The sequence below is a fragment of the Cryptomeria japonica genome, chromosome 4 (genome assembly GCF_030272615.1).
Source record: "Cryptomeria japonica chromosome 4, Sugi_1.0, whole genome shotgun sequence".
NCBI lineage: Eukaryota > Viridiplantae > Streptophyta > Pinopsida > Cupressales > Cupressaceae > Cryptomeria > Cryptomeria japonica.
Genome location: NC_081408.1, coordinates 358290764 through 358306581, shown reverse-complemented (window position 1 = coordinate 358306581; position 15818 = coordinate 358290764). Strand labels below are relative to the sequence as shown.

The 15818-nt window shown below is 35.4% G+C and overlaps 1 protein-coding gene across 5 annotated transcripts in view; it reads right to left on the bottom strand.

Moving 5' to 3' along the window:
* LOC131040987 (type I inositol polyphosphate 5-phosphatase 2) overlaps window positions 1–13493 on the bottom strand; it is a 121960-nt gene extending 108467 nt beyond the window's left edge. Inside the window, exons 1-6 of one of the 5 annotated variants that reach the window (XM_059219825.1) lie at window positions 13148–13493; window positions 11602–11632; window positions 11365–11470; window positions 11143–11217; window positions 10435–10522; window positions 10224–10328 (exon numbers count right to left, since the gene is read on the bottom strand). In XM_059219825.1, coding sequence (XP_059075808.1) covers window positions 10224–10328; window positions 10435–10522; window positions 11143–11217; window positions 11365–11470; window positions 11602–11631 — 404 coding nt within the window. In that variant the 5' untranslated portion in view covers window position 11632; window positions 13148–13493. Of the gene's footprint in view, window positions 1–10223; window positions 10329–10434; window positions 10523–11142; window positions 11218–11364; window positions 11471–11601; window positions 11636–12351; window positions 13106–13147 lie in introns of those variants that run through there. The other 4 variants (XM_059219827.1, XM_057973960.2, XM_059219826.1 and 1 more) reach the window with 4 other exon arrangements.
* Window positions 13494–15818: the final 2325 nt, after the last annotated feature.

Sequence of the window (15818 nt, the reverse complement as noted above, 5' to 3'; positions counted from 1 at the left end):
GTAGATGAACTTTGCCCCCAAGCATAGAGGTTTCCATTTGCAAAAAGGTGATATGTAAGATTGTCATAGTATTTAGCACCATCTGAATAAGTGTTCTCGAACTTTTCAAAGATAGAGACCCAACCCACACTTAGAGCCTCTGGAAAATTCAACTGAACATTTCTAGCAACTAGGAAGCAGACTCAAAAGGGAATAAGAATCTCAAACTGGATCAAGGTACTTAGTCTTTGATTACCCATGTGTGTGCAAGTGGGTTCATTCTGGCTCATATGATCATTGTAATCTTCAGAATCCAACATGGCGAGCTACATGAGTTACCTTGACTTCAAAAGCATCCTGGATAGAGCCTCGCTGCCAGCGAGCGTCCATAGCCCCGACGAGGTTATCACTGTAATCTCACAAATATTGCTCCATTGCCAGCCAGGCGTCCATAGCCTCGATGGAGTTACTTGCATGTTCCCATAGCCAATCATTTTGATATTGCATTTCATTGCATTTTGCTTTTCTTGATATTCATTTTCTTGCTCATGCTTTTGATATTTCTTTTTTTCTCTTTATTTTTCTTGCATTGGCTTGTAAGTGATGAAACTTACATGGGTCTGATAATTACAGTGGCGCTGAAGCAAGATGTTAGATTTTTCACTAGCCATGTCTTCAATTTAAGAGATCACGATGATTTAGAGCAATCGATTAAGTGTATGAGATATAGTAATCAAAAGATGTCACTACCAAGATACGATAAGTGGTTCTTTTCTGGATTGAGTGTGTATCCCAACCAAAAGAAAATGTTAAAGAGGAACAACCTCGGATTCTAAAGCATTTCATGAATAGATATCTAGGAAAAGGACTGAACATTGGATTCGAGCATGGGCAAGTATGTGACAAAATGACACAAATGCCTATTTCACAGATGAAGGATTTTATGCGAAGGATTGAATGATAGGGATGGAAAGAGGTGTTGGATAATAGATAGAATGTTTTGAAGATTTGTGCGAGGATAGATAGAAATGTTTTCAAGATGAGTGTTGGTACTTGAGAAGTAATGAAGAGATGGAGGAAAATTGAATTTTGGGACAAAAGGACCCAAAATAGATAGAGGAAATGATAGAAGAATAGTTTTGGAAAGATGTTTAGATAGAGGATTGAAAGAATTTCAAAGATGTGCTCCTCGTTGATCTTTCTTATGGATCATTTGAGGTGATGGATTTGTGGATGGAGGGAAGTAAGGACCCAAGATGGAAGAAAGGGATGGAGAGTTTGATTGTGGAATGAAAGGACCTAAGATAGATTTGGAGGATGAAGAGATTCCTTGATCTTGATCTTGACTTGGAGTAGGATCATTTGAGTTTGTGCTTTCCTCGAATCTTGTTGGATGAAAGTCTTTCCTAAAGATAGTTGAAATGTTGATAACCATCTCAAAAGATGTTTTGTTGGATATGGAAATCTTCTCCACTTTATGATTCTTCCTTGTTTGAACTGACTTTTGAGTTTGATTGTTTAGATATTTTACAAGATATTTTAGCATTTGTGACAAGAATACATAGCACACATGAAGACAATGATCATCCTAATGCTAAACATTGAGTGTATATTCGTTTGAGGATGTGTTCAAATCCTCGATGTTATCACTGGTTTGATTTACAACAAAAGACACATCAGATAGACTCTTTATTCAAAAGTCATTGACAATATCATAGCCCACTAGTCTCGATACTCCGTCAGCTCAAATAGCCGTGTCACCCCCTAGGGGGCGCCCGTTTTTTTGCCTTTTGCCAGAAATTAACTCAAAGTGAATCGCTTCACAGTTGAGTAGTTATCTTGGGAGATATATGGTGAGTAATCTTGGGGGCGGATTCTTCCCCACCCTTGCACTATGATATTGCCAATGTTTGGCAACTGACTCAGCTCAAAGTTTCTAATGCTAAAGTTCGTAATCAGGCTTCCCGTTCGGCCGTCAGTGATAAACTCCCTCAGGCGGCTTCCCAACCTTTAGAACAAAGGCTTTACGTATCTCAGGGATACTGGGGGAAGGCTAATCGCTGCGCGCAACCGTTGAAAAGGACTTTCGTCACTTTCCACATTTGATTATAGTGGGTTGGAACACTTGGCTTCAAAGTCATTCCCCACTTAGGTCGTTCCCTTCACACCGGCCATAAATGGCTTTAAGAGTTGATTGCAACTCCTCGGGAAGGCAGGCCTGCTAAAGGATTTAAATGCTTGAAGTACAGAAAGCTTAAGAGTGGTTTGGGTTTTTGGTCACCCAGTTATGGGGAGAGCATATACCTTCCACTTTCGAGACAAGGCAATCAAGTTGTTCTTTTTAGCCTTCAAGACAATGATTTGCTAACTTCTATTTGGAGATGTTGCTCCAACAAGCATGATGTTCTTTTTAACCCTTCATAGCAAAGTGTGTATTTTCAAAACTTTTGTAAAACAAGCCTGGTCAACAAAGTAAATCGTGATGTTTGGTCAACAAAATTAAAGTCGATAGGGAAAAACTTTCCCTCTTTGCTTTGCACAAAATGAAGATGAGGTTCTTTTACTTTGCAAAATGAAGTGAATCCTTTTAAACACCAAAGGATGGTGAGGTTCTTTTTAAAACTTTTGCCAAAGTAAAGATTGTTGGTTCTTTTTACAGCTTCCAAAATGAAGTGTTTTTTTCTAACTTGCAGGAATGAAAGGTTTGCTTTGTTGTTCTTTTTACCATGCAATAAAGAAAGATGAATTTTCTTTTAAAACACCAAAAAGGAAGGCATGAAGTTCATTTTATGCATCCAAATGAAATGATGAGGTTTATTTTAACTTGTGCAAAAAATGAGAGTGAATTCTTTTTAACCAACTTTTGTTGAAAGAAAGTAAAAAAAAAAAAAAAAAAAAAGAGACTTAAACCCTCTAAACTTGCTCCTTCCCCTACACAAAAAATATTAGAACCTACACACAGTCAGTGATCAAATGTTAGTGTGGGCTTACACAAGCCTAAATTCTGATCTTGGTTACAAATTTTACAATTTTGATCCTGAAATGCCCTGAAATTTGTCTAAGTCTGAAATTTGGAAGATCTTCCAAAAACTAGATTTTGCATTACAACTCCTAGAGGTCTGAAACCCCTCTCAAACATCCTGAAAGTATATATGGAATATAACTTAAAGTATAAGTACTTATACTTAAATGTTATATTCCATATATATTATGCCTCCCACAAGCCTAATTTTTGACTCTGCCATAAATTTTTGGCTCTGCCAACTCTATGCGCTAAAGTATTGCACGGATGCGCTAAGAAAAAGCACCCACGCGCTATTATGTGCCCCCAATGCGCTAAGCTGTTTTCTTGATGCGCTACACTATTCAATGAATGCGCTATTCTGCAAGTTAGAAGCGCTGTTCTGTGGTTTTGCTGAGACCTGCAGGAAAATTTTTGAATTTTGATGCGCTAATGTTTGAACCGCACGCGCTAGATGATGGTCTCCACGCGCTGAATAGTGGATTGGATGCGCTACTCTGTTTACTAGATGCGCTAAACAGTGTTTTACCCGCGTCGAGACCTACAGGAAAAGTGTTACAGGGAGTTATGCGCTATAAAAATGTTTCCACGCGCTAGTTTGTAGACTGTAAGCGCTAAACAGGGAGCTGGATGCGCTATTATTTTTCTTTGATGCGCTAAATAGTGAGTTGAAAGCGCTAATTCATTTTTCCCGCATCGAGACCTACAGGAAAAAAAAATTTTAAACAAAATCATGCGCTAAGAAATGGTTTTCACGCGCTAAAGAAGAGAGCCCACGCGCTAAATAGTAGGCTAGAAGCGCTAGACTGTTAGGCGGATGCGCTACTCTGTTTTTATCCCGCGTTGAGGCCTACAGGAAAAATTGTTAAACAAAATCATGCGCTAAGAAATGGACTTCACGCGCTAAAACAAAGAGCCCACGCGCTAAACAGTAGGCTAGAAGCGCTAGACTGTTAGGCGAATGCGCTACTGTATGTTTTCGACGCGCTGATTCCTGTTTCCCGCGGACCTGCAAAAGTGATCAATTTGAAAAAACGATTTGTTATATGGGGTCTAGCCCCACGGTGGGCGCCAGAAATGTATGCGGGAAAAGTGGGCTGATAAAACTAAATATGTGAAAATATTATAGAAAATTACCAATCCACACACACACACAGGACTTCTTGATGCAAGCTATGGAGTAACGATGCGTTACTCAGCTTCCCAAGGAGGGTCCCATGGTTCTCTATCTCACAATGTCCCTCAAACCAATGTTTTGCTCTCAGATTACTGAGCAAAATGGTTTAGGGATGACAAATATGAGAACGAGAGAGATTTTTAACTAATTTTAGTATGAGATGTGTTATAAGCTAGATGTGATGCTAAAATGCAATAATCTAGATGATAAGATAACGAGGTTAGTATGAATACTATCCTAGCATGATATATTTAATCTATGATTGAACTAAAATGATAAAGAAAATACTCTAGCATGCATATTTAGTCTAATTTATGATCTAAAAGAGAGGCTAAATGATGAGCATAAAATGATATGAAAGCTTGAAACAATTTGGGCATAAGTGTGATGCTTCAAATTTGAAAGATGATTGTTAAAAATGGAGGAATGAGAGCTCTATTTATAGCACAAATAGGGCAATGGATGGTCAGGATTGAAAGTTTCAATCAAGGGCCAAGTTTGAAAGTTGGGAATCCATGTGCATAATTGACACCAATGATATGGTGACAAATGTCAACACAGGATTGGGTTGAAAGAAGAGGTTGGAGGCATTAAAGGCCTGAGAAGACCTCATGGTTATCTAAAGGCTAAGGGTCAAGTCTAAGTTAGGTTTACCCAATGAATTAGGATCTAATCCAAAGATAAACCTTTGTGCAAATGATTAAGAGATAATCATGGTCAAAGTATTAATGACCTGATGAGACCCTTGGGTTGGGTAGAGGTTGAGTCAAAACAAATGTTTTAACCATTAATGGTTATTGGAGACTTTGGGGGTTTTGGTGGTTGAAGGTTGGAAGCCTTCAATGGTTTTCAAAGACTTTGGGGGTTTTGGTGGTTGAAGGTTGAAAACCTTCAATGGTTTTCAAAGACTTTGGGGGTTTTGGTGGTTGAAGGTTGAAAACCTTCAATGGTTATTCAAGACTTTGGGCCATTTGAGAAGTGACCTCCCTTTGCTTAGGGATGTGACAAAATTTAGAGGAGGGTTAGGTTAATTAGAAGTGTTTAGAAGATTCTAGAAGGGATTAGGAAGGGGTTTGGGATTTTGCAAGTGGATGGGGGATAATAGGTTTTAATTGAATTATTTGATTTTCATTCAATTTGGTTGTAATTAAATAAATTTGATTTATTCAATTTAGGATAACTATTTAATTAAATTTGAATTTAATTAAAAGTGGCTAGGGGGATTTAATTGAATAAAATGATTTATTCATTAAATGGGTATAGTGAATTTAATTTAAATAAATTGAGTAACTTATTTAATTAAATAGAAGAATGTGGATAATTTAATTAAATTGGATTTAATTAAATAGAGAAATGAACATAAAATATTCATTCAGGAATATGGTCATTTTTATACGTCTACAGAGATAATACATAGCACATTTAAAGGCTGGGTTTTTCACCTCCAGGAGGGAGGTTTTCCTAGGGTATTGGTGTCTTGTGTTTTGTTGTTGTTACTATTCTTGTGTCTTGTGTTTTATTACTGTTATTGTTTATACATAGTCTGATTATATTCAAATTGGTTAAATTAACACCTGAAAAGACAGAGCCCAAAGAATGCCAATAATCACCCACAAAACGTGCAGGATGAAATTGCACTTAGTATTATGTACTCTCTTGCCACCTGCCATAATCGGAAAGGTTTTGATCTTTCTAGATTCACTCTGAGTCATTATAGCCCGGGTCATCATTAATGTTACTCCCTCGGCTTCGGTCATGAAGCAAATGCATCACAAAATCCGAGTCCAACCTACCACCATTGGTCTAACTCAACTGGCTCTTACTCGTGACCCCTTTATTAGCAAGATAGTCTGCTGCCACATTAGCTTGTCTATACACATGGGATATAATGCATTTATCAAAAGTTTTAATTATATCCTTATCTTTTAAAATCCACATTTCAACATTCCAAGATGGCTTAGAGGTACCCATTGGGTAGTTAATAATATTTTTTGAATCCCCTTCCACCCAAACATAACTAAAGTTGTGATTTTTAGCAAGAATTGAGCTTTGATAGGCCCCTATGTCTTCAGCAATATGGTTGGTTTGAATGCCCAAGGGAAGCACCACCGCTGAAACAAAATTGCCATAATGATCTCGCAACACCCCCACAACCAGCCAGTCTAGGGTTCCCTTTGGCGGCCCCGTCAAAGTTGATTTTGGCCCACCCTTGGGGGGGTTATTATCTTCTTTTATTAATTAGGTTTCTAGTTTTATTCAAAGTACTAATGATCTTCCTTTTCATGAATGTGATGGTGACATAGTTGTTCCTGTGTCACTCTGTCTTTGATCCCTCTCGTAAAATTCCTTATGTTTCAAAAGATATTTTGTTGCAAGAGGATGATATCATTGATACTTTTCTTACTGTTACTCTATCATCTCTTCATTCCAATGCACACTCTTCTAGAGATGATGAGTTAGTGAATGAGGAATCTCATCTCAACTCTCATCCCCCACAAGTCGATGTCGAGCACATTCCTTCCACTAATTCTTCTACAAGTTGTAATGAGTCTATGAGTGTGATTGTAGTCTCCGCTTCCCCTAGAAGGCCAAAGAGATTGATCATTTATGTGACTGCGGCTAGTCTTTCTCCAAAGAGAATCCATTCTATTTGTGGTGTTACTTTTGAAAATGACTCACAAGATCTTTTTACAACATACACACAATCTAAGGCTCCTTCTTACAAAACAGTATCCCATACTTATAAAACTCAAAGAAACGGACAAAATGTTTATCAACCCACTTCTTTACCACCTACTCAACCTATTCTTCCAAATGGTTTTGATCTGCTTTCTCAATCCCAAGCAAAGTATGATCTTATTCACAATTTAGCACCTACTCAACCTATGATCTATCTTTAATCCATCTTCTTTACCACCTACTTAACCTATTCTTCCATCTTCCTTTTGTAGAGTCACATTTCCTCCACTACGAATAGGTATTGGTTTGAGAGCATTCACCAATCTCAAATCATTCAAACAAAGCATTAAAGCATTAATCAGCAGTTTAGCAAGTAGTTTGGTGTGTACATAACCTCGTATCACTATCAAGGTTTTATCTTTAGAGAAGAATTAATGAATCTATTTTGTGCGGGTTATTTACACATAGTCATATCAGCTGTATGGAGGTCATGGGAGCCAATGGTTCTTGGTCCAGCGACAATCTTTGGGACAAAGACATCAAGTTGGGTTTGGTTGTAATTGTTTAATGATTGTGTATTTTATGTGAGCACCCTTGGGAATACCATCCTGAATCTAAGCTAAGCTTCAAGCATAGGAGATCTAACCCATTCTCGTAGAGTTGGCCATACGCTCCATGGTCTATTGATGAGCTGATTTCACTTATATGACAACAAACCTGGCCTTGTGAGTGAGATTTGGTTCTAGGAAGTGGAGCAGTGTTTTTGAGACCCAACGTCTCCCATCCACTAGAAGCCTCCTACATCAAAATAGAGTGTCAAACTTCCTGACTATTCTTGTCCCGTTTGTTGCTGGTGCCATGGCATTTCTCTTCTTTCAATAGTATTTCTTTCATTGTGGCATTTATGCATTCACCTGTTTTTCTTGACATTTTTTCCACTTTCACCAAGCAGCAAATTTGTCTATTGCTATGCAACAAGTAGTTGCACATTTCCAAATTTTGAAAAAACAAGTCATTTCTTATTCCTTAGTTAATTCTCAGTCTAACCATCAGCATGTGGTAGATATGTGCAATTTTGGATCATTGCACTTATCAAGTTGACCCAAATTGTGTATGAGAATAGATAGGTGTATTATGGAGCTAGGGGTGCAAAATTAAGGGCCGTGAAGACAAATTTGCACATATCTACCACATGCTGATGGTTAGACTGAGAACTATGTTGTGCAAAACATTGACGTGCAAATCCTCACAGCCTGCAAAGAAATCTGATCAGTTTGTGATACTTACAAGTTGCAGATGATGAGTCATCATCAAGATGAAAAGTTGACTTCAAGACGCTACAATTATAATAAGACTTGACATCATATTAAATAGATCATTCTTGATTATGAGTGAAGCCTAGATCAAGGAAAGCATCCTCACAGGGATGTTTCCCTATGCTTAGGGGGAAACGAGTCCCTTTGTGGTATTTTCTCTAGTCATACGCTTGATGTATCCCTCAATTTATTGCAAAAAATATTATTATTGGAAGCACAATAAAGCTGAGAACTATTGGTCTAAATTTTTGTAATGGTAGTGATACAAATTTGTGCAATAATGCATCATTATAAGATTGATAAGCATTCTATATGAAACCATGCTTATTGCTGCACTTAATGAATCAAGGAAAAAATAACTTGTGTTAAACCTAATCAACCTATTATATGACCCTCATCATAACACGTAAGAACCTGCTTATGATAGAAAGTTGAAACACTACTGTGGAACTGTTTGTTAATGGCAGCACTAAAAGATAGGTAGTCTTCGAAACAATAGCAAAGCATTATTTTGCATAAAGGCACCGTCTTAAAAAGTCTCTCAGTACTAACAACACAATCATATAGGGTAAAAAATGATGTAATAAATGTATATCAAGATCCCTTGGTTTAATAGTAACTTTAATGGTGAGAAGTTTCACCCTTGGCTCCATCGTCTTAAAGCATATTTCAAAACTTGCATGGGGATCAGTAGCTAACAATATCTAAAGTTTAAAAATTCATATGGTGAAATTACCCAAGATTGATTGCAAAATTATCAAAAACAAGCTTGTCGTTGTTGACTACAAAGATGGCCTTAATCATTATATCACGCAATGAGACAGCTTCAAAGATGTCATGAAGAAAAGGTCAACATTGTTGAGTATCAAGACAATCTGTGGACATGATGGGTTTAACTCAACTCTCAAACAACATTTAGATCAACGGGTGGAATAATATATATTGATCGTTTCACCGAGCTTCAAGTCAAGCTAGAGATTCTTGATCCTGAAGAGTGACTTGGGATCAAATTTATTTTTTGTTTTCTTCCTAGCACCAGAGCTAACTATGTTTTAAATAGATCTCCTCGGAAAGAGCATATAAATTAATTGTTGCTTTGATTGTGCTCATATCAGGTACATAATTAGCTATAAACAAATAAAAGTAACAAAAAGATTGGTTGAATGTTCAGTAGTCAAAGCAAGAAAATATGTATGTGGTAGAAGAAAAAATATCTCTAACCTTTATTACATTACACAAGAAAAATATAGTTTAAAAAACTACTCTTTATTATGATATACCAGAACAAGTGTAGTTCTAAAGAATTATCTTTTGTGATTCACTGATGTGCATGTCCTATTTCTCAGCCATTATAGTCAATATGCTGTAGGTAAATCATGTACAAACTCCATTACGTCAACAAAGGCAGCATCCTCCTTGATTTATGAAGCTTTATACGATGTTCAAAGGTCATACTTTTGCAAGTATGCTGCTTTGAGAACTTAGAACCATTCCTTGGAAAATCGGAAAATAATAGCATTGATTTATCGAATGTAAAAGTGTTTAGTCCCAGCCTAGATTACCTATTATGAAATATTGAGCGATTAAGCTGAATGCATATAGGATCTTCAAAAATTGGTTCTGGACTGTTCCATCTGTGCTTTTGTAAAGTGTACTTGATCAGCAAAAAACGCTAATTTTGACTTAAACTGATTTCACTAAAATATATTACCAAGAACCAACACATAAATCAAAAAAACAATTTGAAACAATCTCAGGATATAAAGCATTATTTTTCTCTGTGTAACAGAATTCTTAGATTTAAATTATTTATATAAGTTAAAATAGATCAAATCAAGATATAAGAATAATAGGGTTAGGTCTCCCCATACAAGCACGGAGATAACATTTCCCATTTTTTCCACAGCCAAAATCCATTGTATACACCTAAGCAGCAACATTTTAGCATGCACTTGAGTGCCATTATATGTACAAGTGTAAAGATATAGATATAGATATGTATGGAAATTTATTGAGAGAGTGAAATTTGTTCCAGAGAAAAATTGCATACCCTAAAACATATACATCTGCTGGCTCTTTAATATCTAACCACTCTCCAATGTCCAGATCAAATGTCGGGAGTCTACCAGCAACATTCCAAGTGCCCACTGAAATTCTGTGTAATTCCGGCAAAGGATATAAATCTACCATAGTTTTGTTCACACTAGAACCTAATCTCAAACATGTGTAGGCATCAGGATAAATAAATGGACGAAGCATACTTTATCTCTTTAGTGTCTATGTACTGTGTTCGCAGTGTCTGTGATTTGCCCCTCCTAAGCCTCCGCGACAATGGATCTGATGAAGTTCCTGCATAAAACGTACAATCATATTAGTCTGAACAAAGAATTCTGTTCATCTGTACAGTAAACCTTCACTTGACTATCAACCACCTTCATGTGAAAATATCTCGTATCACCAGAAGCCCTAAACCATTTCGGTATCAAAAGTCTAGCAATATGACTGGCAGATATATGGAAAGGACCTTGCAAGGGCACAAATATATTAACTTTTCCAACTTATGAATTTCTGCAAATAGTAATATATTTTATGTTTTTATGTATTCCTCTTGTGGGGATTTTTTTTCCTGAAATTCAGACTGGGAAAGGATTTAAGCTGTGAAATAACACAAGAAGGGCAAACTTTTAGCCATAAACATGGTGGAATCACTTTAATTCACACAACCCAAGATAGAAGCAAGTAATGGATCAAATGATCCTAAAATTAGTTCACAACAAAGTCATTCTAGTACTAACTGATTAAAAATTGTGCTAAAGAATTAAGTCTATACTTATCTTCAAAACTATTTCCAACAGCTCAAATCCAGAAATGAGATTTTACAATAGAATACAACATGATACATAAAGCAAGAACTATGTTGTAAAACAAGATAGAAGAAAAACGCCAGAAATGGAAAACCTAAAGCTCACCTGAAGTTTTACAGCTAAAAACAGATTGGCTGCAATCGTCACAGTTGCTAACCTCCTTTCTCGTAATGCTTGAATCTGTCAAATCAAAACTATCAAACATTTTTGGTTGAACAAAATTTTGAACTCGCAACAAGCACCCCCTATTTCCTTCCAAAAAGTTGAAAGCAATAGATAGAACCGAATAAACGGTAACTCAAAAATGCCCCTAAGGATCGAGCATACCATCATCATCAAAGTCATTTTCGTTATCTCGTTCATCTGCACTAAACTCATCTCCTTTAGGTTTGATATTTAACCATTTTTTAACCACAAGGGAAGGCCAAAAGCGCTGCAGACAAGGGCAATATGCGTCACGGAATTCTTCCTGAAAATCCCCAGCTATAATCTGGCAGAAATGTAGATAGAACCCCTAACCACTTGAGACATTGATGATTAACCTAAATTTCACATAAAACATACCTCCCCATTTCTTCTTGCCCTTGCTTTCATGCTTCTCAAAATGCGACAGAACAAAGAAACACGACAATTATTCTCCAAACTAAAAGCTCATTATATTGAGATAAATCTATGTATGCAAGAATTCAAGTGCGTAATGGAAAAAGCAATTCTACAGTAAACACACGATAATTCAAATGTTGAAATTAGCAGGAATAAAAACTCATAAAGAGTTGAATGCGACTTCAAGATACTAAGAAAACTTTCAAAAGAGGAATTCTTGTATATGATACACTTTGAAGATCAAGTTCTAATTCTGTCATGTTTTGGTCTGACTGCGAATAAAACTTTAGCATGTTTTGATAGATGATTACTGCTCGTGCTGAGGTAACTTGTTCCTTGCAGTACTTTGATAGCTATAGTTCTATGTTTTTAGTTCTGAAATTGGCGTTTTATTTTGCCTTCTTTGCTAGCTTGCACCTCCCTTTATTTATTTAATATAATTGAACCTTTCTATATAATTTTTTAAGCAAATAACAATAATAGAACAGAAGAATTTTATTGTCTACGAGACAGCAGACCATATCTTTCTAGCTTTCATATTTGCAGAACAGTTGCTAAGAAGCTAGATGATAAATATCCCTATTTCTAACTTTCAGATTTGTAGAACAGCTGCTAAGAAGCTTCATGATAGATATAAGAGCAATATCGCTAGCAACAATGCTAATAAGCGTCAATGGCAGCACAAAGTAACGAGAGCATGAGCAAACTCACCTGGGATGCCTCAAGCGTCAGTCCTAGGACATTTTCTGAACTAAGCTATATAAAAAGCCTTAACTGTCTGATTTTGACAAGCTCAAGGTTACTGGCATAAGAACTTAAAATCTTGAACACTGAATTCCAAGTCGAAAAGATTACTGCGAACTTAAAAAAAAATCCTTCAACGTGAAGCTACAGCGCACTCGTCCTCAACGATCTGTTAAAGAATTTGTGTGAAGCTTATCAGAAATTTTCACGGTTAGAAGGACTAAATTTCGTTTTCTCGGAAAGAGAAACAAAGTATGTTTCAACCAGCAGGAGTCTTGCTCAAATTGACTTCCAAATTCCCAAGCCGACTCAAAATGGATAAAATGTCTTGAGTGCGATGGTCCGACATGTCTGGTGAGCAGCAATTAATTGAAGGGAATCCAAATTAATGAATGTGACTTCTCCTTACTTTTCAAAGATGCTGATAACCTAACACAAACTTGTGAAAGAGAATGCATATGTGTATCCATCTTAACAAGGATAATCAACTAGAAGGTGGTAAACTTAAAGATCCTATCTATTCCATTCATAAATCCAATATGAACTTTTCAATGCACGTGTTGTACTGCCGGTACATCTAGAAATTTCACAGAAAAGAAACGAGCAAAATATCGAATGCGCCCTAAAATACGAATTATACAAAGTTTCGCAGCTAAATATTCAGAGAGTTACAGGAGAATTATTGAAAGATCTTATTTTTTCTTTATTTTAATTCCCGTTTTCTTAAAGCTTATTAACACGTTTCAGTTTTCCGAAAATTTACCAATGGAACAGGATTTCTCGTGTTTCACAAGTTAAAATGTCTTTCAAATAAAGCAGAAGAGTCGCTGTCAAACGCTGCAAAACAATATCTTCGAGGAAAGGAGCAGAGCGCAGAATTTAGTGCTCCGCGCTTGGTAGAAAGTCCCAGAAAAGGCGGTGCAGAAAATGAGTATGCATTTGTATGTTTGAAAACCATGATGCACGGCAGGGTGGGCCTCACCCGTACGCGCAACAAAAACCAGGGAAAGGAAGGCCACAAATCCAAATCCCGTCCCGGCTGGACCGCAATAACCATTTTGCCGCCTTCTTTTGTCCCACGCAAAGGAAATCGTTGAAAATCTTCTGCTGCGGATATTGGTCCCATAGATGGTCTGAAGTGTCTATGCAGGCACCAAAAGGGTCTGTGATAAAGACAGTTTTCTGAATTTAATAATTAAATTAAAAAAAAAAATTATTATATTCTGATTTTTAATTTAATTAATAAATTTGAAAAAAAATTAATGATAAATAAATTAAAAATTAAAATTGTAAGCGTAATCAATAAATAGATTTATGGTTTTAAATAATAAAGATATTAAAAAAATTATTATATTCTGATTTTTAATTTAATTATTAAATTTAAAAATTGTTTAATGATAAATAAATTAAAAATTAAAATTGTAAGCTTAATAGTTGACATGGATTTATGGTTTTAAATAATAAAGTTTTTAAAATTCATAAGCTTTATTAGATTTTATTTTTAATTATTTTTTATCATTTAAATTTAAGAGATATAAACATATACATAGAGAGTGTGTTATTAATGAAATTTTAAATGATAAATCAAAGTTTTAAAAAAATCTTTAAGAGAGATGTGAATATATTGTAAAAATATAATTAAAAAAAATAATAAGTAGTATATTTATTTAATGTGGAGACACATTCTACATTTGTAATCTAAATTGAACACTAATCTTAATTCTTACTCTAACCCTATTTTAACTCACTCAAATGAAAGTCTCTCTCTAATTTCAATTATAACTCTAATCTTATTTGAATTGTATTCATAGCCTCTTTCAATCCTAACCATAATTTAATAATTTATATCGTATTAATTATAATGAATGAATAGGAAATCAAAGAACTCAATCAAACTAGTACATATAAATGTAGTAAATAATTTTATAAACTTATGTAAACAATATTTATTTAAATCTAATATTTATTTGAGAATGTGATTAGTGAACAAATCATAAATTATACTTAAATAGTAGTAAAAAAAAAATTAAATATTAATATTAATATTCATTATATCTGATATATATTGTGTTATTTTTTTAAACATTATTTTTTTGTATTATCTTACATAATATTTATTCAATGAAATAATCTTCAATCTTAAGCATAATCTAATCTTATATTTTATTTATATTATAAAAATATTTATTTTATATTATTAATGTTAAAATTATTAGATTATTAATTTTTATTATTCTAATTACTAATATATTATATTGTTAACTTGAGGAAAAACCATAACAATTGTTGAAAAAAAAATGTCTCTGCTAGCGAATATGCGAAAAAAAAATGTCTTTGGCAAAAGGGCAAATCATACTGATGGTACCAATACCATTGATCGCAAACCAACTCTGAGTAGCTCCAATTGATTTTCCTTGCTTAATGATTTACCCCCTCTCATCCTGGTAGATAGAATCAAACAAAATGCAGGCTCAAAGCGATTTGGGGTTTCAAGGTACCCTCTGTCCAGGGCACAGAACAATGTGAATCTTCTATCAAATAAACAAAATAATGGCTCCACATTTGCTGGTGGAAATCAAGGACGAGATTGGTGGCAACGAAACCCCAAGTCGGATAAGGAAGGTCAATCTGCAAAAAAAATAGGAGCTCGGGATCCTCCCCATACCCTAAAGGAAAAATTTGGAAATCCCCTCTTTGCTTGGAATAACAATGGGAAGGAATGGTGGCCCTAGAATCCACATTCTCGATTGAGTCATGGTGGGCTAGTTAGTAATGATTGGCAAGAAGTTGTGGGTAAAAGAGCTCAAAGAGCAATGAACACTCGAGCTAGGGTTGAACGAAATAGCAGAGAAGATAATCCTATTAGAAGAAATTTGGGTAACCAGGTATCGATAGCTCCCATAACATCAAAGATCCTAAAATTTGCTTCAGGAGCTATTTGTCTATCCCTAGGAGAAAAGTGGAGCTTGGATGGTTCTGATTCTACAATTATCTCGCCAAAACCTAAATCTCATAAGCAAAGACATGTGTTCAACCACCAATCTTGGCAATACAATGGGAAACCCAAGCCTAAAACATGCATGTGGCATAATAGATTGAATGTGAAAAACCCTAAGCCAAATGTTAATAATCCAATTTGATAATCAAGGAAGAAAAATTTGCCAAGGGTTTAAAGGATCATTGCAAAAAATTTGGTCTTTTTGCCAAGTGGACTGGCAGTGGACAACCTATTGAAAAAAATTCAGAATGGTGGGAAGGAACATACTTAGGCTAGGTAAGTATCACTATTCTCCCCAATGATTTTCTTTATGTTGATTGTAAGAAGGAAACCCTAAAACAGAAATTACTGGTAGGGGATTACGTTTTTTATCAGAACTATAATTTTATATTTATTAACTGGCAACCGAAGTTTAATTCTGAATTATGCAAATTTA